Source organism: Vombatus ursinus, unplaced genomic scaffold (genome assembly GCF_900497805.2).
Source record: "Vombatus ursinus unplaced genomic scaffold, bare-nosed wombat genome assembly UNPS02015129.1, whole genome shotgun sequence".
In the NCBI taxonomy this organism is placed as follows: Eukaryota; Metazoa; Chordata; class Mammalia; order Diprotodontia; family Vombatidae; genus Vombatus; species Vombatus ursinus.
Genome location: NW_020954907.1, coordinates 1429767 through 1454248, shown reverse-complemented (window position 1 = coordinate 1454248; position 24482 = coordinate 1429767). Strand labels below are relative to the sequence as shown.

At 37.2% G+C, this 24482-nt stretch overlaps 1 protein-coding gene across 1 annotated transcript in view; it reads right to left on the bottom strand.

Annotated features, from left to right (window-relative positions):
* Nucleotides 1–24482, bottom strand: part of CRTC3 (CREB regulated transcription coactivator 3) — an 80562-nt gene that overhangs the window by 21205 nt on the left and 34875 nt on the right. Inside the window, exons 4-7 of the mRNA XM_027846323.1 lie at nt 14078–14139; nt 12917–12979; nt 11852–11952; nt 2203–2238 (exon numbers count right to left, since the gene is read on the bottom strand). Coding sequence (XP_027702124.1) covers nt 2203–2238; nt 11852–11952; nt 12917–12979; nt 14078–14139 — 262 coding nt within the window. The remainder of the gene's footprint in view (nt 1–2202; nt 2239–11851; nt 11953–12916; nt 12980–14077; nt 14140–24482) is intronic.

The window sequence follows — 24482 nt, the reverse complement described above, 5'->3', positions numbered from 1 at the left end:
AACAGTTCTATGACCTATGTACACTTAGCCTATCGCTCTGGGGCAGTAAGCAAGCACCAGAGTGTGAAGCAAACGGCTGGGTTAAATTCTCTCGAGTCAGGCTTCAAGGGAATGTTCAATTCTTACTTTACTAGGATGAATTCCAAACATCAGATGAATTTCATCTGGCAAATTCTAAATGATGAGATGACTTGTCTTCTAGTTTGATAAAGAATATTGAAATAAATTATCATTTTAGGGTAGGTTTTGTCTTACTCTAAAATCTTATTAATCTTAAGGTTTTAAAATTTCTCTAGGGGTGTCTATAATAGATGTGAAATTACTGTATGGTTAATTTTATAATCAGGAAATCAGATACTTTTTTGTTTTGAATCCATAAGGAATCCATAAAATCTTTTGCAAATCACTTATTTTTATTATGAATTAAGGTGCTGAATCTTCCAGATAGGTAGTAAGGTTAGGCCCCTGAACACTGGTGTTAACTTTGATAGGGCAGTGCCTAGCATGGTGTTTTATACAAGATGCTCAATAAGTATCCATTGAACTGAATGTATGGATAGACTAGTCCATACAAATTCCAGATTGTGCTGCATTCTGGTTTAAGAGATGCAACTATTTACACTCTGGCTTTTGACCTCATCTCTCTAGCTACCAAGGATATCTTAATTGCCAAACAGAATGGTCTTTTCTCAATCTTCCTTGACCTCTCTGCAACTTCTGACACTCTTCTCCACTACAGGCTCTTCTCTCCTGCCCGTCCAACCACTGCTCTCAGTTTTATCTGCTGTATCTGCATCCAAGTCCCATCTACTAACTGTGACTATCCTTCAGGGCTCTGTCTCGGACCCTCTTTTCTTCTCCCTCTATACTATTTCATTTGGTGATCTCATCAGTTCCCATGAATTTAGTTTTCACCTCCATGATGATTCTAAAATCTAATTATTTACTTCTAAGCTCTCTCCTGACTTCCAGTCTCCTATCTCTTAACCACCTATTGGATATCTTGAATTGGATATCCCATAGACATCTTTAAACTCAACATGTCTAAAACTGAATTCATTCTATCTTCCTAACTTCCAAATTACTGTGGAGGGTACCACCATTCTCCCAGTCACCCAAACTCACAACTTACATGTTATCCTCAACTCCTCACTCCCCTGCCCATACCCAATCGGTTCCCAAGACCTGTCCATTTTACCTTGTATCCCCTTCCTCTGACACTGCCACTGCCACCACCCTAGTCCAGGCCCTCATCACCTCACACCTGGACTACTGAAACAGGCTGCAGGTTGCTATCCCTGCTCAAGTCTTTCCTCATTCCAGTCCATCTTTTATTTAGCTGACAAACTGATTACTTCCTAACATGCCTCCTCCTTATATTCAATCAACTCCAATGGCTTCCTATCCCCTCTAGGATCAAATATAAAACCCTCAGTTTGTTTTTCAAAGCCTTTTCTAACCTGGCCCTCTTTGACCTTCCCAGTCTTCCTACACCCGACTCATCCCCATGGACTCTTTGATCCAGTGACATCGGCCTCCTCGATGTTCCTCAAGTAAGACACTCGATCCCCTGACTGTGTATTTTTACTGGTCAGCCCTTAAGCCTGGAATTCTTTCCCTCCTCATCTCTGCCTTTGGCTTCCCTGGCTTCCTTTGAGTCCCAACCAAATTCTCACGTTCTGCAAGATGTTCTTGCTGGTCTGCCCCAGTGTAAGTGCCTTTCTTTTAATATTATCTCTGATTTATTCTGTCTAGATTTTGTTTGTACACAGGTGTTTGCAGTTTGCCTCCCCCATAAGACTGTGACTTCTTGAGGGCAGGGGCAGTTTTTGCCTTTCTTTGTAGTGCTTGGCACATAGTGGGCAATAAACACTTAATAAACACTTCTTAACTGACTGAACTGGAGAACCTTGAATAAAATTAAAGGAAGGAATATCAATTACTAATACTAGTAGGGACTGGTAGACTTAAAGACCCTTGTGCAAATGTTAACCAAATATACATGCAGCCTAATCACAAATTTCAATTCTTAAATTCTGATAAGGGGCTGGTCTCAGAAAAGTAGGGTGTTCAGCCACAAGCAAAATTCTAAGCAGCTATTGGAAACAGGAGAAGACTTGGTGATGAGACTTAGAATGAGGGAGGGGTCTGTATGAGTTGATGTTACAGAAAAAAGGTAAAGTAGATCATAACCAGTCATACCTTCTCCAAATCCATCATTCTCACCATCACAGAAACCTATTAGAATAGAAAAGAGAAACATTACTGTGAAGGACTTATATTTTTCTTCATTCATGTCAGCAATCTCTTCAATTTTAGGTACTTATGCCAAAGGCACTTGACCCCCAAACTGAAGAGTGATTTTTTAGCATTTTAGCACTCTAGGTAAAAACTAAAAATTGTTATTTGGACTAAATTCTGATTACTAGCTGTTTCTCACATCCTTGAAAGTTTCTGTGGTGTGACATTTTGCTACAAGTGAAACTATTTTTCATAACGCCTGAGACTATTGGGGTCTTAGAAGTATAAAAGTACAGGCTGGAACACTAAAAAATTCTGTATGAGAAACAAGGACAGCATCAACAAATACAAACAATTAAAAAACAAAAATGAGGAATAGAAGTCCAAGTAAAATCTTAAACCCTAATCTATTTAGATTTTTGATGTGTCTAGTCCATCTATTTGGCACATAGTAGGCACTTAATCAATGATTCTTGAATTTAACAAATAAAAGTAACAACATGTTTGCTGTATGTTCCCTTCTTATCTCTTTTCAAGTTGTGTACTTATAAAATGTCCTTGGTGTTTTAATATGGCCTTGGTCAATATGTCACTCTTCTAACTGCTTTTTGCATTATTCTGTGAAGGACTTTTAGAAAACCTTTAAATATTTTTAATATTTGTATTATTTGATGATTTAGGAATATTATTAATAAATCACATTTATCAAGCCATTCTCCAATTGCTGAACACACACACATCTACCATTTTAAATTCTTCACTATCACAAATGGAAACACTAGAAGCACTTTTGTGCAGAAAGGATTTTTTATTTTGAATAGAATACTCACAAAATCAGTAACTAAGAGAAATATTTTTTAAAAATAGGAATGAGAGAGAATAAAGGCCAAAAAAGGGGGTTCAGATCAGCATTTTATACCATTTACCACAGTTGAGTTCCAAATAGTTATGTGATAAATATAAATGTTCTATCATAAAAAAGAGGAAAATAGAGGGCAGTATCCTTAACAACTATGGCTAGGGAAAGAATTCTTAACCAAAGGAGAAAAAGAAGCAATCACAAAAGCTAAAATGGACAATTTTAATGATGGAAAATGAAAACTCGTGCACAAATAAAATCAATACAGCTAAGATAAGAAGAGAACTTGTCAAATGGGAGGAAAATCTTTGCATCGAATATTGCTGGCCAGGCTCTGACAGCCATCTATCCACAAATATTTAAATACTTACTATGTGCCAGGCACTGTTAACCAAAATATTTAGATAAATATCACAAATATCTAAGACCAACAGCCATTCTCTAATAGCTATGCCGAAGGATAATAAATAGTTAAAGAGAAGCAATACAGGTTGTTAATAATCATATGAAAGTTAACTGCAAATCACTATTAAAAAAGTCAGTAATAGTCTATTTTGAAAGAGCTACAGAAATACAGGCACATTAATATGCTACTGGTGGAATGCTGAAATGGTTCAATGATTCTGGAAAGCAATTTGGAATTATACTATAAAAACCTCATAAAATGGCCATACCCTTTAATCAAGATGTACCACTTCTAGGTAAATATGAAACATTTTTTTTACATCTTTGACCACTTTAGATTTATCTTAAGGTGGTTATAGATGTAAAGAAATGTTTCATATTTACCTAAATACTTATAGAAGAATTTTTTGTGGTAACAAAGAAATGGGAAAAAAAAAGCAGATATACATCCACAAACTGGGGAACAATTAAACAAATCATGGTATATGAATTTAATGGCACATGAAAGAAATATTATTATGTTCTTTAAGAAATAACACATGAAAAATTCAGAGAAACACGAGACATATACGAATTAGTGCACAATCAAGTAAGCAGAACCACAAAAACAAAATATACAATGGCTATGACAATGTAAATGGAAAGAACAGTAAAACAATAATGAATGCTATGTAATTATAATGACCAAGCTTGGTCCCAGAGAAGAAAGGAGAAAACAGACCTCTCTTCTTTCATGGAGAAGTGAAGAACTAGGGGTATGTAATGCTATACATGTCATCACACATAATCAACGTGTTGTTAGTTTTCTTGCTATTGTTCTTGATTTTTCTTTCTTTTTAAAAATCTGTTACAATGGAAAGCTCACTGGGAAGGGGGAAGAATATACTTTGGAAGCACTATGATATAAAAATAAAGGGTATCAATAGAACTTCAAAAATAATATTATCTTCAAAGTATAGTTCTAACAGTGGAAGTCCTTGGGTCAAAGAAAATGATCAGTTTGATAATGCTTATTGTATGATACCAGATTTCTCTTTAAGAAGATCCCACCAATTCACAGCTTCACCAACAATTTAACAGTGCCTGTTCCCCTACAGACTAATCTAGTAACCTACAAAGTATTTTATAAGTTTCAACTACCTCTGAGAAGTTGATACAGTAAATCAAAGTTGTTTTGATTTGCATTTCTCTGAAAATCAGAGAATTTGAACAATTTTTCAGTGATTATTGAATTATATTTGCTTCAAGAATTTCCTAATTCTTTGATAAGAAGTAGAGAATTGTTATTACTCTTATAAATTTGACTCAGTTCCTTAAAGATTATAGACATCAGATTTTTATCAGATTTAGTTAACATTAGAGATTTTTTTTCCTCAATCTGTTTCTTTTCTTTGCATGGTGAATATATTGCCTCTTGTCACATAAACTATATATTTTCATATAATCAATTCTATTTTCTCCTCAATAATTTCTTCTATTTGTTTAATATATGTATTTTTGGATTCTATTACTAAGTTTTTTATTTTGTTCCACTGATCTATTTTTTTTTTTTAAAAATTTCAATACCAAAGACTTTATTACCACTCTATAGCACAATCTGAAGTCTGATCATTTAAGTCTTATTTCATCTTTTTTCCACTTTCCTTTGACATTCTTGTCTCTTAGTTATTCCACACCAATGTTTATTACTGTTGTATCTAGTTCTATAAAAAAAAGTTTGTTTCTATTTTGGCTGGTATTACACAGCATCTACATAGTAATCTGTGAAGCACTGATATTTAAAACATCCTAACGACCTACCTATGGGTAATGGATAGTCTTTCAAACGTTTATTTCTTCATTTATTTCTGTCAAATTTGTTTTGAAGTTTCTTTTATACATATTCACCTATGTCTTCATAAATTAAAGCCCAAACTATTTTATATATTTTCTTGGTATTTTAAGTGGTGTTTCTCTAAAAAATTGTCTTCTGGTTTTTGTCAATGATATTTAAAAATGCTGATTTTTTTTTGTGTGTGGACTTATCTTCTACCTTATTGCGTTGCTAAAAGTTCTTTACCTTAATAACCTTTTTTATCATTTATTAACTTATTCATTTATTACCTTAATTAAATTTTCTGTTGAGGCTCTTGGATGCCTGAAACACTCTTCTGAAATTTTCATTTTCTTTGGGTAATTCAAAAGTCTATACACCTATTTCATGCTTATTGTATGTGTTCTATGAGGAAAAACAAACTGGCATTATTGAATCTCAGAGTTGGAAGGAACCTTAGAGATTGTTAGCTCAATCCCTATTTGAATCATGAATCCTTTCTCCAACACCCATAAGAAGTGGTCCTCCAGTTTCTGTGTGATTACTTCCCATGCCCAAGAATTCATCTCATAGCTTCAGCTCTAACTCAGGCAGTCATGGGATCTCTTTAGGGCAGCTTCAATCTCTTCCCTCTCCCCTGGGCTCCTTCCTATCTGCCTACAAAAATGCTCAGGCTCCTGCTATTCCTAAAAAAAAGTCTTCCTTTTACACTGATACCAATCTAGCTAATGCTCCATCTCTCATCATCTTTTCAGTAGCTTGTTTTTGTGATGCTGCTGACCAGCAGACCCTCTGACTCCCCTGGCTTCGGACATCCCACTCTCCTAGCTCTCTTCCAATCCCTCTCCATCCTCCCACTTCTTAATGTGAGTGTTCCTAAATGTGCTGTGTCTTCTCTTTTCCCACTATATGTTCTCCCCGGGTGATCCTGGCAACTCCTCTGGCTTCAGTGACTGCTCTATGACCCATCATAACTTGCCTTTCGAATTCTAGAGCCATCCAGCACAGAGAATTTACTTAATCAATGCTCTCTATTTCCAGCTACCTAGGATACCACTACTGAGCTGTATGACTGGTAGCTCAGATTTTCTGGATCTTAAATTTTTACTACCTAGCTGTTTGATCCTAGGTTAAGTCACTTAACTTCTCTGCCTCAGTTTCCTCATCTATGAAATGGAGCTGTTAATAGCAGGGCTGTTATGAGGATCAAATGAGATATTTGTAAAGCGCTTTGTAAACCTGAAAGCGCCACATTATGCCAGCTATTACAATATTAATTATTATTAATGCAGCCTAAGATTGCATTAGAAATTTTGACTGTTAAACCACACTATAAACTAAAATTGAACCTGTAAGCCACTAAAACCCCAAGACTTTTCTCACCTAAATGGTTGTCTTATCAAACTTCTCACATAGTGTACTTATTTATGTAGCTGATTCTTTAACCTAAGGTAGAACTTTACATTTTTCCCTCTATTTCATCTTATTTGCTCACCATTTGAATACAGATGAAATTTAAGGAAATTATGATTCAGTATCTTTACTGATGGTGCCCCTTCTCCACATTTTTTAGGCCTAATCTCCTTTCTGCACATCAGCGAAAGGAGGAGGAATATGCATTTACAGAGCACCTTCTATATATGCCATGCATTGTACTAAGCATTTTTTTCAAATATTATCTCAAATATTATTATTAGTTGCTTTCATGTTATAATGTGAGATTTCTTCATTCTTCATCTGGTTGTACTAATCTGGGACTTGTTCCACTGACTTCTCCCCCTGCCTCAGGAAGCTCACTCTTAGGATAACCTCAGCATGCTATAGCCTTGGGACTCTACCTTATCACTACCCTCTGCCTCTCCGATGTGGTAGTGAGGCCCTTTAACGGAGAGAGCTCAGCTCAGACATCTCCTTACTGCTCACTTAGCTGCACTGGCTTTGAGACTTGTCCACCATGTTCCCAGGTTAAGTACCTCCTCCCTCCACTCCTCTGCATTTAACTCCCTATGCACATTGTCTCCCTTGATTGGATTGAGCTCCTTGAAGGCAAGAACTGTCTTTCTTTTTTTGTATCTGTATCCCACAGAGGCTGGTAAGTGCATGATAAATATTTAACGATGATTGACTATTGATTGAAAAAGTATCATTCACTGTGGTTCCGAGCATTTTAAGCTGATCTCTAATTTGTGCTCCATCAAGGGGAATTTAGAAATTTAGAACTTGAATTCTTTTAAGTTTATCTTGGAATCCATGAGACCTCTCCCATTCCCCTAACTAGAAAAGTAGCCACAATCTAGCCAGTTTTGGTCTGTAGAAATGGGAGGAAGGGTGTCACTGGCTTTTTCTAGCTGGAAAAGGGTAGCAGCTTGAAACTTGGGATCCGGGGGGGGTGTGGTGTGTGTGTGAGGAGAATTCAACTGTGCACGGTATGGGGAAAATTTTGGCACTACCATTTATACAGACTGGGAAATTAAAAACAGTAAGAGGAAAAGTACAGAAGATGGTTTGATTGTAACAAAGTAACATTCTAAGGAATTACAGTCATTTCTATAAACTAGTATTAATGTGTCATTATCACAGAGCACAATCATAATTATGCATCCAATTAAATGTATCAGATTAGTTTACATTCACTTATCCTCAGCTTACATGGTTTGTAGCTCATGCAACATAGTTATTTGCTCACAACTAAGAAAATTAGAGGGAACCCAAGGGTGCAATCCAGTAAAAATTCCCAGGGAAGGAACAGCTGTTATCACCACTATTACAGTGCTTAATCCTAGACTTAAGTTATACTTTCCCATCGTCTTTTTTTTTTTCATTTTTACCTTATTTGGTAAAATCTATGATTAGAAATACCTTTTTTTTTTTTTTTGCAAAGCTAGTTGATATTTTTAAATTCCAAAGGAAGGAAAATGAAAAGCTTTAATGAATTACAGGGGGAAAATACATGAAACTGTTTAAAATAGCTCCTACCAGCAAATCTAAGTCACCAGAAATAATTCTTATCCTTGGAGACTTGAATTTTTAAAACACAAATAGCCTTCCCATATAAACACAAATCCATATTTGGATGCATTTGTGATTTATGGTTTAACTTCAAGGAAACATTATTTCATGCAGAAAAGCAGATAGCCAGTAGTCATGCTTACAGGATGACTACCTTTTCTTTTTGCCCTTGCAAATTTAGGAGGCTAACAATGTATAATTGATGATTTAAGGAAAAATAACCAAAGGAGACCTGCTTAAATCACTTTATCGTAATCTTTCATTGATTAGTCTAATCAGTTTGCGTCTAGATTCTTCTATGTCTCTGTAATTCTTATTCTTCCGACTTATAAAAATTTCTAGCCTTTATCATCCTCATTTCCCTCTCCATCATTAGTCTAAATTCTGTATTTATTCAATCAACAGTAATGGAATACCGACCCGTGTATAAGGCACTAAGAATACAAAAGTGACTAAGAAAAGACCTGTGCCCTTCAGAAGTTTATAATTATAAGATTTTTAACTAGAAGGGGCTTGAGAGAGCATCCTCAATTTACAAAAAAGAAAACTGAGGTCTGGAGATATAAAGTGACCTGCTTAAGATCATGAAGTTTGTTAGCTGAGCTAGGATTCAAACTCTAGGTATATTTTCAAATTCATCTTAATCCAACAAGCATTTTTTATCTACTATATGCCAGGCACTATACTAAGTCTGCTCTCCACTACACAGAATAGGGAAGACAGTACACATACAAAGAGAATTAAAATACTATGAAGAGTACCATGAGAAAGTTCTGAACCAAATGCATTAAGAGTTCAGAGGAATGAGTACAGATGGGATGAAGAGGACAGCACATGCTCTAGGTTGGCTGGAGTGTAGGATACTTAAGGAAAGCAAGGCGAGACAAGATTAGGAAGCTAGGTCAGGTGACATGGTCTGTTGACTATGTATGCCAGTCTAAAGAAAATGATAACAGGGAGCCATTTGCTGTTTTAAAGTAGAAATATAATCAAGGCTAGGCAACAGGAAGACTGACTTTGCACTAGTGCCCTGTAGGCATCAGAGGGGGAAGATGCAAAGTGGAGAGATTTAGTTAATATTGCAATAATGACAACACTGTGTGGCAAAGGAGAAAGACAGCAGGATTTGAGGCTTCAAATCCCACTTCTGACACTACCTTGGTGTGTGGCCATGGGCAGGTGACTTAACTCTTTGGAGCCTCAGTTTCCTCATCTGTATATGGAGATCAAAATAGCACCAACCTCAAAGGGCTATTCTGTGATTCAAATGAGCTGTTATATAAAACACTTTGAAACTTAAAGCACTAAATAAATACTCCTATTATTAGAGGTAGTAGGACACACCCTACAAGATGGCTATAGATTTATACGAGACTGTATAGAAAGCTTTATAAAGCTTAAAGCACTATGTTAATTGTTGTTATTCTAATAGTTGTCTTAGTATAATGATTGTTGGAAGAGTTAAGAAGAGCCTGAACTAGGATAGAAGCAAAGGAAGAGAGAGGATATATGGCAAAGATGCTAGGACTACTGGATTTTCTTGAGCTGGAAAAGCCCAGGCTATCTAAGTGCAGTCTTATAGAAGAGGAAAGTGAGGTCCTAAGAGAGAAAGTGATTTGTCCAGGTCACAAGACAGGGGGCAGATCCTGGATTCACACTACGGTTTCTAACTTCAAATCCACTGTTTTCCCCACTATACAACACTGTTATAAAGGCAAAATCAGTATCAATCTCTTGTCATAGTTACTTTCTTCTGTTTAAGTGTGCCAAAACCTCCTTGTTTCAAATGCCCATCACCTCATTTAACCACTTTTTAAGCTACTGACTTTTTTCTTCCTTCCCTTCTTTGCTTCTAATGTTCAGAAACATGTTCCCTCCTCGTGTTCCCACTGATTCTCCTGCTCTCACTTCATCCTTCATTCCTTTTAGAAAAAGCAAAATGTTTTGTATCAGATAAGAAAGATCCATTAGAACTGGCTAGAATAGGAATTAAAGTCCTTATTCTGGCTGTTAGGGCATTGTCTGTCAATCTGCTTCAGTCCTGGGTTCAGCTAAGACTAAGTGAGCTACTTGCTAATTCTGCATTCCCTCAGTGACATGGAATAATCTCTTTTCTGTTAGTGATTCTATTCCCCTAAGTCCCCTTCCACATCTCCTTCCTCTCATCTGTTTCTTATCCCCCCATCCCCGCAACATGCCACAAAGCCTCTCTTAGAAACTCCAGTACAATCAACCCAGTTTTGCCTTCATAGATTTATATATGTGGAAACAAACCCATCTGCAGTAGGCCAAAACTCTAAGACCCATTACGTTCTGAAAAAGAGCTATCGTTAAGGGAAGAATAAATTTGTCTGTCATGATTATTACAAATTAGAGACATTCCTTCACTCATTTGTTCAACTCATACTTACTCAAGGCCTACCGACAGCTGAGCAGAAAGAGCTGCCACAAGGAAGGAGGACTGCCTTATCCCTCTTGCCCTCTTCCTTCCCCTGACCTGGGATATTCCAGACCCCACCCAAGACAGCCAGGCAGGAAGAATACCTCCATCAGAGGCACTCTGCTCCCTTGCCTCCTCCTTTGCCTAGACTCCATGACTGCTCAGAAGGTTTGAATGAGATAGAAGTCAAACACTCCATTTCTTCTGATGAAATGGAAGAAGACCAGGTCTTCCCATGTGCCCTCCTGTTCCCTAGAACTGTCCTCTTAACTACTTAAATAACCTAAGAACCTTGAGGCCTTACCATCTACCTCACCATTGCACCCTTACCACTTCTAGGCCTCTCCACCCGCCTGCAGCCAAACTTTCTTTTATGTGTTGTTTCTCCCAACTAGAGTGTGAGCTCTTTGAGAGCAGGGACCATCTTGCTTTTTTGTATTTGTATCCCCAGTGCTTAGCACAATGCTTGGCACATAGTAAGCACTCAATAAATTTGCTTTTAAAAAATTAATTAATTAGTCCACACCAAAAGGAGTCATTGTAAGAACTATTTAGAACTTTCAAGTTTTAAAAGCAGAGAAAGACAGAAGAATTAGTTCATGATTGGAAGAAATTTTTTTCAACTCAGACCTAAAAGTCCTAAAGGTTTTTATTATTTTTCTGATTTTAGGCATGTAAATCAATCTGCCAATTAGCAGAATTCCACAAGTACACATCATTTGGAATTATCACATTTTATGAGCTCCTGACAGGTGGAAATGGAATCCTTCCTTTACAATTATGCCTGGTATCACATACAGCATGTGTATATGTCAATACTTAGTGAGTGCTTAAGAAATTAGAAAGCATGATTAAATATTCCTGGTTCCAGCATGATCAGGAATAATATATAAATACTATAAAAGTTATCCTAGATACACTGAGAATATACAAACCCTTCATCTACCTTAAGATTTTTGTGGAAAGCTGGCTAAATTAGTTAATGTCTTTAATACCTCTAGTCCTTCTCTCTCACATAAGAATCATTCTCAAAATCCAATGGACCAAAAAAGAGGACACTACTATTATTGGTGCCCTATCTTACCCATGCATTGGGCAGGCCAGGAAGACTGGTCACCTTCTCCATAGGGGTCCTGTGGCTTGGTGCTTAAGGCGCTGGTGTGAAGAGCAGAGTCTGAATTGGTCCTAAGAGAGGGGAATTGGGGGAGGAGGGGAGGGGAGATTGTATGTGAATCTCAGGATCAAAAACCCTTGGGCAACATGGCCTTATTCTCTCCTTTGTAGAAATAAGCAGCATTCACCAGTAAGCATGAAAAACCAGAAGCAAAAGAATGAAGGTTTCATTTACTTCTATGTATTTTATTTGTACATTACAGGCAGCTCCAATTCTCTATGGTTGATCTAGGAAAAGATCTACTGTCCTAAAACACAACCCTCCTTCTATGAGATTTCCCAAATGTTTAAAAGGAGGTTCATATGTTCTCCAATTCTGTAATGTGAGCTTTGAGATGTCTGCTTTAATAAACGGAAAGCCAAGATAACTCTGCCTTCTTCATTGAGGAAGAACTCAGAAAGACGTCTGGATACTTCATGAATCTGTAACTGTCTGCTCCCTGGGACTAACTAACACAAGACCTAGTGCTATAACTTCTTCCCAGTCTTCTCTAGCCCATAAAGCACTGACAATTCTGTTCATGGCACTAGACTCTCCTCATTTGAGATTATTTATTCCCACGCAGAACATTAATAGCCCATTTCCAGCATTCTTGAACACAATCCTTGCCATATCTGTCAAGGGTTGCCTTGACCTCCAAGAATACTGGAGGTTTGAGCTTCATCCTAAATTCATCTCTCCAGGCTTGTCTAGGCTACAGGCTCACACTGACTTGGCAGGCCCTGCTTTTGTCTTCGTCTGGGCCATGTTTCATGCTGGGATCCATTGGTGCAAATCTGACATCCTCTGTTCCAACAGTCAAGTAAGTGAACAGTGGTATTCATGAGAGAAGTAAAACTGTAACTAACAGGAGTAAAAGGATGTCCGAGCAATTAGATCATACATAAAGAGCATAAAGATAGGCCATCTGAGTTAGCTTTTCCTGTTGCAGTCATTTATCTTGAAGAAGGATTTAGTGGGAAAGAAATACTACACCTGTTAAGTGCGGATGTCAGCCTAAATCCAGGCTGCTTCTCTTCCTTCCAAGGAGGCTGCTGCCTTTGAAAATCAAAAGAAGCAAAAAGTGAAGAGGTGCTCAATCACGAGAGACAGTGTAGTAGCAAGCACCCTGGAAACCTGGGTTCTACTCCTTGCAACCCTAGATGAGTCCCTTTAGAGACTTCAGAGAACTTCTTCTGGTTCTCAATTTCCCCATTTGTAAAATGAAGGACTAAACCAGTGGATCTCTACGGTAAATTGGTACATTAAAATAAGGGTACTAAGCATCTTCTTTTTTTTGAAGGAATTCTCCAAATAAGAATGACAGCTTTCTTATTTAATGACCAACTGACCACAGACCAAAAATGAGTGGATATTAACCCAAAGGCATAAGCTACTACTTTTATGCCCTAAATGTACAAAAACAACTTTTGGCTATTTGAATGCAAAGGGCCCCATTCAAAGGATCAAGTAATGGAGGATAGTAGAACCATATAATGGTAATGGCTCTCCAGCTTAGCAGAACAAGGACAAGTTCAGCTGGAAAGCATGAGGCATCCTCACTTGATATAAACTTTTCTGTACAAAGAAATGTGAGCCCTTTGAGGCCTGAATTGTTTCCTATCATACCTGTCCCCTTAGTGCCTGGCCCAGTGCCTGCTACATTGTGGTGTTTGCTGACTGACTACGCCTCAGAGAGCCCTAGGCTGAACCTCCACACTGAGGCAGCTTAGAGCAGCCTAAGTGCCTTCTGGAGTCTCTCATCATAATGCTTGTTGTGCTTCCTGGGGAAGAAGACTTGACTTTCCCTCTTTCAGCAACAGAGTTACAAAACAATCATGAAGTACTTGCACTTCATAAGACTAGATTTTAAGCCCATTGCTCCAGATCTCTGTATACCATAAGGATTTACAACCCTAAGGTTGCCCAAGAAAAATTCAATAAACTTTGCATCTGTCTGAGATTGTTGCTCTGGAGTTCCCAAAGATGATGAAGTCACAGGACTAGACACACCCTGTTCAACAATGTTCCCTCCTAAACAGTTTTGCAACAACAGAAATTTCTAGATTTTTCACTAGAAATATGTATCATTCCAAAAGGACAATATGGGTGCAAATACCCCATGCCACCCCAGCTTTAACAATGTGTCTTGCTTACCTCGTCCAACTCTCATCCCCAGGCTGGGCAGGGTAATTGGCTCCATAAGAACTGCTATCAAAGTGGAACTGTGAGTGAAGGAAATGCAGGGGAAACCCCTGCCTGCAACAGCAAAAACACAATGGAGGGGCTGGGGTTACCCAGGAGCCAAATGCAATATTTATTAAGGATTTGCCTCCTCTCTGCCTTCTCCCTCTAGGCCTTCCTGCCCCGTTGTCCTCACTGCCCTCCAGCAGTCAGGGGACCTCTCTTTACATGCCCCCAGCCCTAGTTTTCCTGTAGCTTCTTGAATTTCTTACTGTGCTTTGACAAAAGCAAAAATAAAATGCCAAACAAAAACGTCTTTCAGTTGAGGTTCAGGGCAAAGCAGTTCATCTTATGCAGATGATGAGAGACCTGCCACCATTGGGGGTGCTGTAAATTTGATTCTATGACATCTTCTCCCAACTCAAAAGTTATATAAGTACAGCGCTTTAAAGAAATTTAATATGGGCAAAAAAAAAATGGAGGTGGGAGGAGGGTGGAAGGAAGGAAATTAGCAATACTTTTTCATATAACTGGATAGCCCGTAACGTTGCATAACCAGGCAAGACACCACTGTTGTAGGGCTTTAATAAGTAAAAATACACTAATATACAAAATTTCTTATCGAAACAGAGGCCACCATATTTGGTAAAAACTTCTCTTCCTATTCATTCTTAATCCCAGCTTTTGTGTATGGGTTTGTGTGTGCAAAGATTTTTTTTTCATTCTAAATCAAATGACTAGCCACAAAAACAAACAAAATAAAAACGAAGATCGCTGTCCTGAAGTCAGAAGACCTGGGTTGAAATCTTTCCTCTGATGTTTACTACCTGTGTGACTTAGGACAAGGCATGTAACCTTCCAAAGTCTCACGTTCCTCAACTGGAAAACGAGAGTGTTGGCCCAGATGGTCTGTGAGGTCACTTTCAGCTCTAGACCTATGATCCTATTGTAAAGCCATCAGCTCTAAACTATCAACAGTTTATTCTTTTAAAGTATATGTAACTTGAATATAATAGTAACAAAAACACCCCATTTCCTCGTGTCACCTTCTGGTCTCCATTTCTTCTGTGTATTTTTAAAATTGTGCTGCTATTTTTCATATACTTATGGTTTCCTATGTATACTCTTGGCCTGATTCTGCCTTCTTCACTGTCCGTCACTTCATGTGAGTCTTTCCATATTGGATATTCTTGACATTCACTTCTTACAGAGCAATAAAGCTCTGCCACTTACTATGGAATTCTGGGGTGGGTTTTACAATGCCAAATGCAACGTTCTTTCCACAGCGTAAAGAAATTTTACTTTAGAGTCCACAGTTATTTGTTATTATATCTATAACAGACTTTTCCCATTTCTTTCCTTCTTACTGTTTTGGATGTAATACATTTTGTTGCTAATCTGGTACCTCAAGTGACTTGGCAAGCCTTGGTTCTCAAAGCCGAAGCTGGTGGAGCATGAGTTCTGACAAGTCCTACTTACCAAGCTAGAAGGCTTTGTGCACGGGGTCTGATACTAATAACTAGTATTTATTTAAGGTTTAATGTTAGCCAAGTGCTTTACAAATATTATCTCATTTTATCTTCAAGACAAAGTTAGGTGGTAGGTGCTATTATTTTCCCCTTTCAATAGATGAGGTAACTGAAAACAGAGGTCTGTGTCTAGGATCACACATCTAGTGTGAGAGGCCAGATTTGAACTCGGGTTTTCCTGATTTAAGGTATAGTGCTCTGATTCAATGCATCATCTGGTGACCGCCTACTTATACAGAGTAAGGGATCCATAAACATGTTTATTTTTTATTAATTCAAATAAAATAGACTTAAGATAATCTCTGGATAGCTAGGGAATGGAAGATTTCTGTCCTCCAAATAGTATTCTCAGTTCTAGTTTTATTTTTAGAAGGAAGCCAAGATTATTATCAGGTAACTCAAGTAAACATGAGCTTTACAAACTAAGGTACCCTACTAAACTCATACTGTTTTTGCATAAATATCTTTCAAATGTGAAGCACACTTCAGACACCTTTAAAAAGCTACTCTGTCTTTTCTAATGGCAGATGTTACTATTAAAAGATTTACAATTAGGCTCCAGAGTAAAGAGTTATGCAGTAAACCTAGAGAGGAACAAATTCAGAAGCAAGCAGCAGTGCTGTGGCTTAGACACCTCTCAGACCACAGGAGTAGAAGGTGGTCTCAGGTTCATCCAGTCCAGTCTGAAGCTGCAGAGGAATTACCAGGGTAGAAATCGCAGCTCAAAAAAGAGCCTACAGTTCTTCTCTTAAACTGGCTGATAGGGGCTGAGTTTCAGGAGCAATTTATTGTTGCCCAGACCCAAACTCAGGTCAGGAACTTGCAGAGCTCAAACCAGTGGTGGGCAGCAAATATGACTCTGTCCTAGATCAGTCCCTTTTGGGTGCAATAAAAGCTTGCAGGTCCCTAGATTGGAATAACACAGCACTTAGTACCCCAAGAAACCCGATGTGTACAGTAACTGACCCTAACATCAAGCTGAAAGTCAGGAAGGAAACTGAAGAATGAGCAAACAAAAAAAAGAGCTTTTATGGTGACGGGGATGCTCAAGACACAAACATGGAATACAGAAATGACTCCAAAACATCCACAAGGAAAGCCTCCAAGAAAAACACAGCACAGGCAAAAATTTACCCAGAATTTTTGGAAGAGATGAAAAGTACGGAAAAAAGAAGTTAAAAATATTTGGGAAACATTTAGAAAACAAATGAGAGCTATGGAAGAAAGAATTGGAAAGGGAATTAACAGGTTGGTACAAGGTACATAACCATGCCTGAGCAACAAACTCTGAAAATTAGGATGAGCCAAACACAAACTAATGATTTCATGAGACAACAAGGAACATTAAAAACAAAGTCAAAGGATTGAAAAAAAAGAAGAAAATATAAGGTACTTAAAACAAAAATGATGTGAAAAACAGATCAAACAAAAAAATGCAAGAATCACTGGACTAAAAGTCATAACCAAAAAAAGAGCCTAGACATCATATCTCAAGAAATCATAAAAGTAAACTGTCTAGACCTCTTAGAAGCAAAGGGAAAAGTGTCATTAAAAGAATACACTAGTCACTTCCTGAAACTTTCAAATGAAAATTCCCAGTAACATTAGAGTCCCAAACTCAAAGCTTCTATGTCAAAGAAAAAATACTACAAGCAGCCAGAAAGAAAAAAATTCAAGTACTGAGAAGCCACAGTCAGGAATACAAGATTTAACATCCACCACAGAAAGAAAGGGAGATCTTGGAATATGATATTCCAAAAGGCAAAGGACATAGGCTTACAGCCAAGAATATCTTGCCCATCAAAACTGAGTATAATCCTACAAGGGGGAAAATTTGATCTTTAATGAAACTGGGGAATTCTAAGCATTCTTCATGAAAAGTTCAGAGCTATATAGAAACCATGAAGTTTAAACACAGGAGTAAAGAGAAACATAAAAAGGCAAATACAAATGAATAATTGTAAGGGACTAAACGAGGCAAACTGTTTACATTTTAATATGGGGAAATGATACCTGTGTCTCTACTCAATCCTATCATCATCAGGGGTCGGAGGAGGAATCAAAGTAGACAGAAGACCTGGAGTGGTTCTGTTATATCTTGATCTTAAACGAGGACTAGAAAAGGAGTAAGTAAAGTGAAAGCAGTAGTAAGTAAAGAAGACTAGAATAGAAATACACTAGGGGAAAGGAAAAGGAAAGTTAGGGGAAATGTTCTCATGTGATCTGGCTGCACAAAAAGAAGTCTATACGAACAAGAGAGATGGGGGGAACAGTTGACACTTGAACCTCACTCTCATCTATAATGATTAAAGGAGAGAAAACTGCACACACACAGTTAGGAAGAGAAATACATTTCATTCAATGGGGAAATAGGTAGGAAAAAGGAGAAAGAGGAAGGGGGAAATTAGAAGAAAGATAGAGTAAGGAAGGGATTGGTTCTAAGAAAAACAAACCCTAAGGAGATACTATATTAAAATATTTACAGCTCTTTTTCAGGTGGCAAAGAGTTGTAATCTGAGGGGGAGTTCATTAATTAGAGAAAGGCTGAACAAGTTATGGTACATAAAAGTGATGGAATACGACTATGCTATAAGAAATTATGAAGAAGCTAGTCTCAGAGAAACCTAGAAAGCCTGATACAGAGTAAAGTGAACTGAACCAGGAGAACAATTCATACAAGGACCATATTTAGCTTAGCACAGTGCCTGGCATACTTAGGTGCTTAATAAATGTTTACTGACTACTAAAGAACTCTGATCAGCATAATGACTAACCACAATTCGAAGGGACTAATAAAAAAAACATGTTACCCACATCCTGACACAGAAGTGAAGGACTAAGTGCAGAATGATACATGTATATGTGTGTCTGTGTATATGAATGACCTGGTCAATGTGGAAATCTGTTTTTGCTTGACTATACCTGTTTATAACTGGTTTTGTTTTTCTTTCATTCTTTATGGGGTGAGTGAGGAGTCAGAAAAGGCAGATTTTTGCTGATTAAAAAAATGAAATTAAAAAAGTTTTTTTTAAAAGGAAATGATTTCTGAAATACTAATCATTAGGCTTGCCGTGCATGAAGTACAAAGGAGTAAGCATACTATAAAAGGAGAAGGCAAGGGAAAAAGTGACAAGGAAGCAAAGAAGGGAATTGAAAAAACAAACTCTACAGTGCATTTAGACTGCACACCCACAGGATACATTGCTGGTCTTAACAAACTGTGTTCGTTCATTTATTTGCTCTCTCCATGTACCCTGTAAAATTAATTTCTTTCTGATTTGTTAGGTCTAACTATATGTCAACACTAAGCCCACTATATTAGTGATAAAAATTAGACACCCAACTATGAAGGCTCCTATTTTTACATTTACAAAGTGCTTTTTCATACATTGTTTTAGATCCTTATAATACTAAAAGTTAGATAGTACAAGTACTATACATATATAAGGACATTCAGGTTCAAAGAAATTTTCCCAATGATAAGTAGTACATTTTCTTATTCTAATTTTAAAAAAGCATAGCATCATCTTGATGTGTTTATAACAAGAAAACTAATACATAAATTAAAAATGGGCCTGGGCTGGACTTTATGTGTCATCTTAAGGACAGTGTAGTTAAGCTTGGAAAGGCTCATCAACCTTGGAAAGGCTGGCCACAAGGCAATAAACATTTTGGCCACAGCTACACTTAAACACCAATCTACTATGTGGTAAAGGTTTTACAAGGTGCATCTGTGAAGGAAGACCTAAGCCTGATGAAATCACAGGTCCTTTTAATATGAAATTTAACAGAATAATTTAAATTCAAACCTATGACTGTGAAGTGGGAGGAGGGCAGGATGTTATCTCTAAGCTAGAGGTATCAGATACATGGACTCCACTGCAAGCCACAATACTCCCAAGTACAACCCAAATCAGATTAAAACGTAATTAGGAAAATTTAACAAAATAAATAAAAATAATAAAACATAGATAATATTACATTTTAAAACTAAGTCAATATGTGGCCTGCAGGAATCCTGATGCATGGATTAGTGGTCCTAATTTCTACTTGACTTTAACACCATTGCTCTAAGCTATCGGCTCTCCTCTCATCTCATATTATCACTTACACTGTCTTATTCATTAGCTAGGTCTTTATAAATTCATCTCTACATATTCTATTAGACCAGCACATGAATGTTACCAGGTTACACTGCAGTTCAGTCTTATGTAATAGAAGGAGAACCTCAGAAACGTTCATTTTCCTTTTGACTGAAAATTTTCTAAAACTGCTCAGTTTGAACAACTTAGTTTTACTCTGGTTCTTTTTGGTTAGCATGCTGGTTTGGATTAAAGACTGATTTTCTACTTCCTCGTGTCATTTATTATGCTGAAAGCCTAGTTCTGCCTTAAGGAATCAGTCCCTATTATTCCCTAAAGGCCTATGTAATACTTATTCACTTTCTCAGCGGACACTGGTTCTCATAAATCATGAAAGTGACACTGACAAGGACAAGCTTGAGACCTTAGACAGCAGATGGAAAGGCACTTCCTTTGAACTGAATGTAAGACTTTCCCAATTGCTACTATGCCTCTTTTCTATTAAGCAAAAAAACAAAAAACAAACAAAAAAACCCACAAAAAAACTTTTAGGTCAAATAATTTTACCCTTTACTTAAAAATAAAAATAAATAAATGCTCAGCCCTCAGGTTGGTAGGGTCTGGATTCTTTCCTTTGGTTTAAAAAATATATGGTATTTGTGTGCCATCTAGCAGGTGACAGCTTTTAAGCTGTGTCTGTTCATAACACAAGTAGGCTGAGTTTTCCCAGCAACTATATCTGAAGGGAGACCTGGACTTACAGGGTCAGAAACCACTTCTTACTAGGTCCTCTTAATCACGTAAATCTCTTGCTGTCTCCTCATCTTTTATATAGTGTGACGAAGAGGTCCTCCCATCAAAACGTATTGAAATTCAGTACAGTAAGTGATGTGCTCAGTAGGGAAGAACAGGAAGAGTTCTCATAGGGATAATAGGCTACTCCTGAAACTGGGACTTTACATGCAAATGCATCTTTATGTTATTTCACAGTTTAGCTATCAGTAGTACTATTTCATAGAAATGAATTTCCTTATAGCTGATTTTGCCCATTTAAGTGCAAAAACTTTTTTTCAACAGTTTTTTTAACCATTCTTATGGTCTAGGTAGAATAAACAGGAGGCAGTAGCCCTAAGTTCTATTTATTATCTGAGGTTCTCCTTCTATTACATAAGATTGAATTGGTTTGCCAGTTTTGTTGCAAATTATTTCACCTGTCTGGACCTATTTCCAAAGTGTTAAAACAAGAGGGTTGACACTACCCAATTCCTGAGAAAGAAGTGATAGACTTGATGCAGAATGAGACATATTTCTGGATATACTGTAGGCTAGGTTAAGATTTGTTTTGACAAGGGTTTGTTGCTTTTTTTTTTTTTAACTGAAGGGAGAAGTGGGAGGGACAGAAAATAAATTTTTGTTCAGTGAAAAAATTAAATAAAACAATATTAGGGAGTTTGACTAGACCTCTACAGGTTGCTTTCAGCTCTAAAATGCTATCATTCCACAAAATCTTGCTAAAATGCAAAATATACTAAGATGTATGATGCATCAAATGAAAGCCGAATCACTAAGATACATAGGAAATGAATGCAAAGTATGCAAAACCAAAAGATATCCCTTGACAGATAAATGGTGTCAAAGGAAGGATTGTAAGCTATCAAAAGCTAAAAAAAATCTATCTAAATTCCATATTACTAATAAGAGAAATGTAAATTAAGCAACTCTGAGGTTTTATGTCATATCCTTCATATTGACAATGGTAAATGATAGGAAGTCAGTCAATAAGCATTTACTACGCACCTACTACATGCCAAACACTATGCTAAAGCATTAGGCGTACAAAGAAAGACAAAAAACAGCCACTGTTCTCAGAAAGCTCCCACTTTAAATGGGGAGATATTAAACCAAGTATATACAAACAAGAAACATACAGGATAAATTTGAAGTAATCAACAGAGGGAAGACATTAGCATTAAAAGAGATCAGGAAAGGCTTCTTGTAGAAGGTGGTATTTTAGTGAGGAGAAAGCTAAAGGGAAGGAAGGAAGTCAGGCAAGCCAGGAGGTGGATTTAAAGAATGGCAGTAGCCATGGAATGGCAGGCACACTAACGTACTGTTGTTGGACATCTGAATCGGTCTAACTGTTCTTCAAAACAATTTTTAATTGTGTGAAAAAGTTACTTAATTTATTCCTAAAGACCTTGCCACTGAATTTGATTTAAAAAAAACAAAACAAAACACAAAGTAAGATCCCAAATATACCAATCTATTCATAACAATGCAAAAAACTGAAAACAAAATGGGTTCTCATTGACTAAGGAAGGTTAAATAATTTTTGATATATGACTGTAAAGGAATGTTACTACTGAGTCATAAGAAACGATGAATATGAGGAATTCAGAGAAACACAAGACTTAATAAATGACACAGAGCAAAGAAACAGAAGAACATCATCAATGACTACAAGAATGCTTTTAAAAATATGAACTCAAATACAAGTAATGACCAATATTGGATCCAGAGGAATGAGGAACAACACATCTTCTTCTTCTTGGTAAAATGCTGGTGGAATAGGATGTAGAATGTTCTATATGCCTTCAGATACTTGAGTCAAACAGTTTTGCTGATCTCTTTTTTCTCTGTTACTACAAAGGACTTATATGGATGGTGACAGTAGGAAATGACCAATGTAAAAAAAAAAAAAGATCAATAAAATTAAAAAAAAAGAAAAAGAAAAGAAAATGCAGAAAATTAAGTGAGTAAAATGCTTATAACGAAGATGGCAGAATAAGACAGGAAATATTGGGATCTCCAAAATTCTCCCACAAACAAGGTAAAGCATCCCCTCAAAGTGAGCCTGGCATGGCACTGTGTCCAGAGGCAGCCTCAGCTTCAGGAACTTCCACTTCACAGACAGGGTGGGAGTCAGACAGCTGAGCCAGGGAAGGCTGAAGGACTCTCCACAGGTGTGCTGACCAGACACAGTCCTGGGCTGTAGCTGTGGCTGGAGAGGGGCAGGCACCCTGCTGACTGTGGGCACTTGCAGGGAAACAGAATCCCTGGTTTCAGTTCCAGGGCAGAGGAGTGAACTGGAGTTTGCAGCCACAGGAGGGACCGCAAGGAGCAACAACATGTAAGGTGATGGCATGGCTGGAGGCCTGGCCATGGCTCAAGGTGGAGAGGAGAGCACAAGGTCAGGCTCCCAGAGCTCAGAAAACAACAAAACCTCAAGCCCACGGCGTTATCCCTACTACCTTGGGATTAAAACCTGACTATAATAATAAGCTACTAAAAAATAAATGAATGAATGAATGAATAAGTAAGCAAAAGAGAAAGAACCTGACCACAGAGAGCTACTATAGGCATAAAGTAGCTCTGGGTTAAAAAAGTCATTCCTACATCAAAGAAAAATGTCAAATGGTTACAAGCCCAAAAAGAGTTCTTAGAAGAGCTTAAAAAAGAGTTTAAAAATCAAGTAAGAAAAGCTGAGGAAAAATCAGGAAAAAAAAATAAGAGCAATACAAGAAAATCAAGTAAATTATGAAAAGAAAGCCAACCAACTGGAAAAAGAGATCTAAAAAGTTAAAGAAGAAAAAAACTCCTTAAAAGCTATCATTGGGCATTTAATTTATGCAGATCGAAGCATACTATTTGCTCTTTTTTTTGTTTCTTCTTTCTCGTGGTTCCTCCCATTCTAATTCTTCATTACAACATGACTAATGAGGTTTTTTTGTATTTTGTTTTTTTCGGTTAGGCAATGGGGTTAGGTGACTTGCCCAGGGCCACACAGCTAGTAAGTGTTATGTGTCTGAGGCCAGATTTGAACTCAGGTCCTCCTGAATCCAGGGCCAGTCCTCTATCCACTGCTCCACCTAGCTGCCCCCATCACATGACTAATGTGAAAATGTCTTTAATATGAATGTATACGTACAGGTTATATCAGACTGCATGCCATCTTAGGATGGGGGAGAAAATTTGGAACTCAAGATCTTATGGAAGTGAATGTCAAAAACTAAAAATAAATAAATAAACAGCTTACCATTGGGCAAGGGAAAGCTAATGACATTATAAGACAGCAATAAATAATAAAACAAAATCAAAAGAATGAAACATGTAATTAGAATAACAAATGATCTGGAGAACAGATCAAGAAGAAACAATATAAGAATTGCTGGACAACCTGAAAGTTATGATTTAAAAAGAGTCTAGATACTACATTACAAGAAATTATTAAGGAAAATTGCCCTGAAGTTCTGGAACAAGAGGGTAAACAGAAATAGAAAAATCTACCAATCACCACCTGAAAGAGATCCCAAGATGAAAACTCACAAGAACATTATAACCAAGTTTCAAAGCTCCCAGGTCAAAGAGAAAATACTACAAGCAACAAGAAAAAATAATTTAAATATTGTGGAGCTACGGTCAGGTTAACACAAGATCTAGAAGCTTCTATGTTAAAAGACTGGAGAGCTCCGAACATTATATTTCAAAGAGCAAAGGAGCTGGGTTTGAAATCATGAATAACTTACCCAGCAAAGCTTAGTATAATCCTGAACAAAAAAAAAAAAATGGACACTTAATGAATTGGAAGACTTTCAGGTATTTATAACAAAAAGATCAGAATTCAATGGAAAATCAACACATAAGATCCAGGAGAAATATAAGGTAAACATTAAAGACCAATTATAAGGGATTCAATAAGGTCAAACTATTTACTTTTCATATGGGAAAATGTTATCTGTACTCTTAAGAATGTTATCATTACTTGGG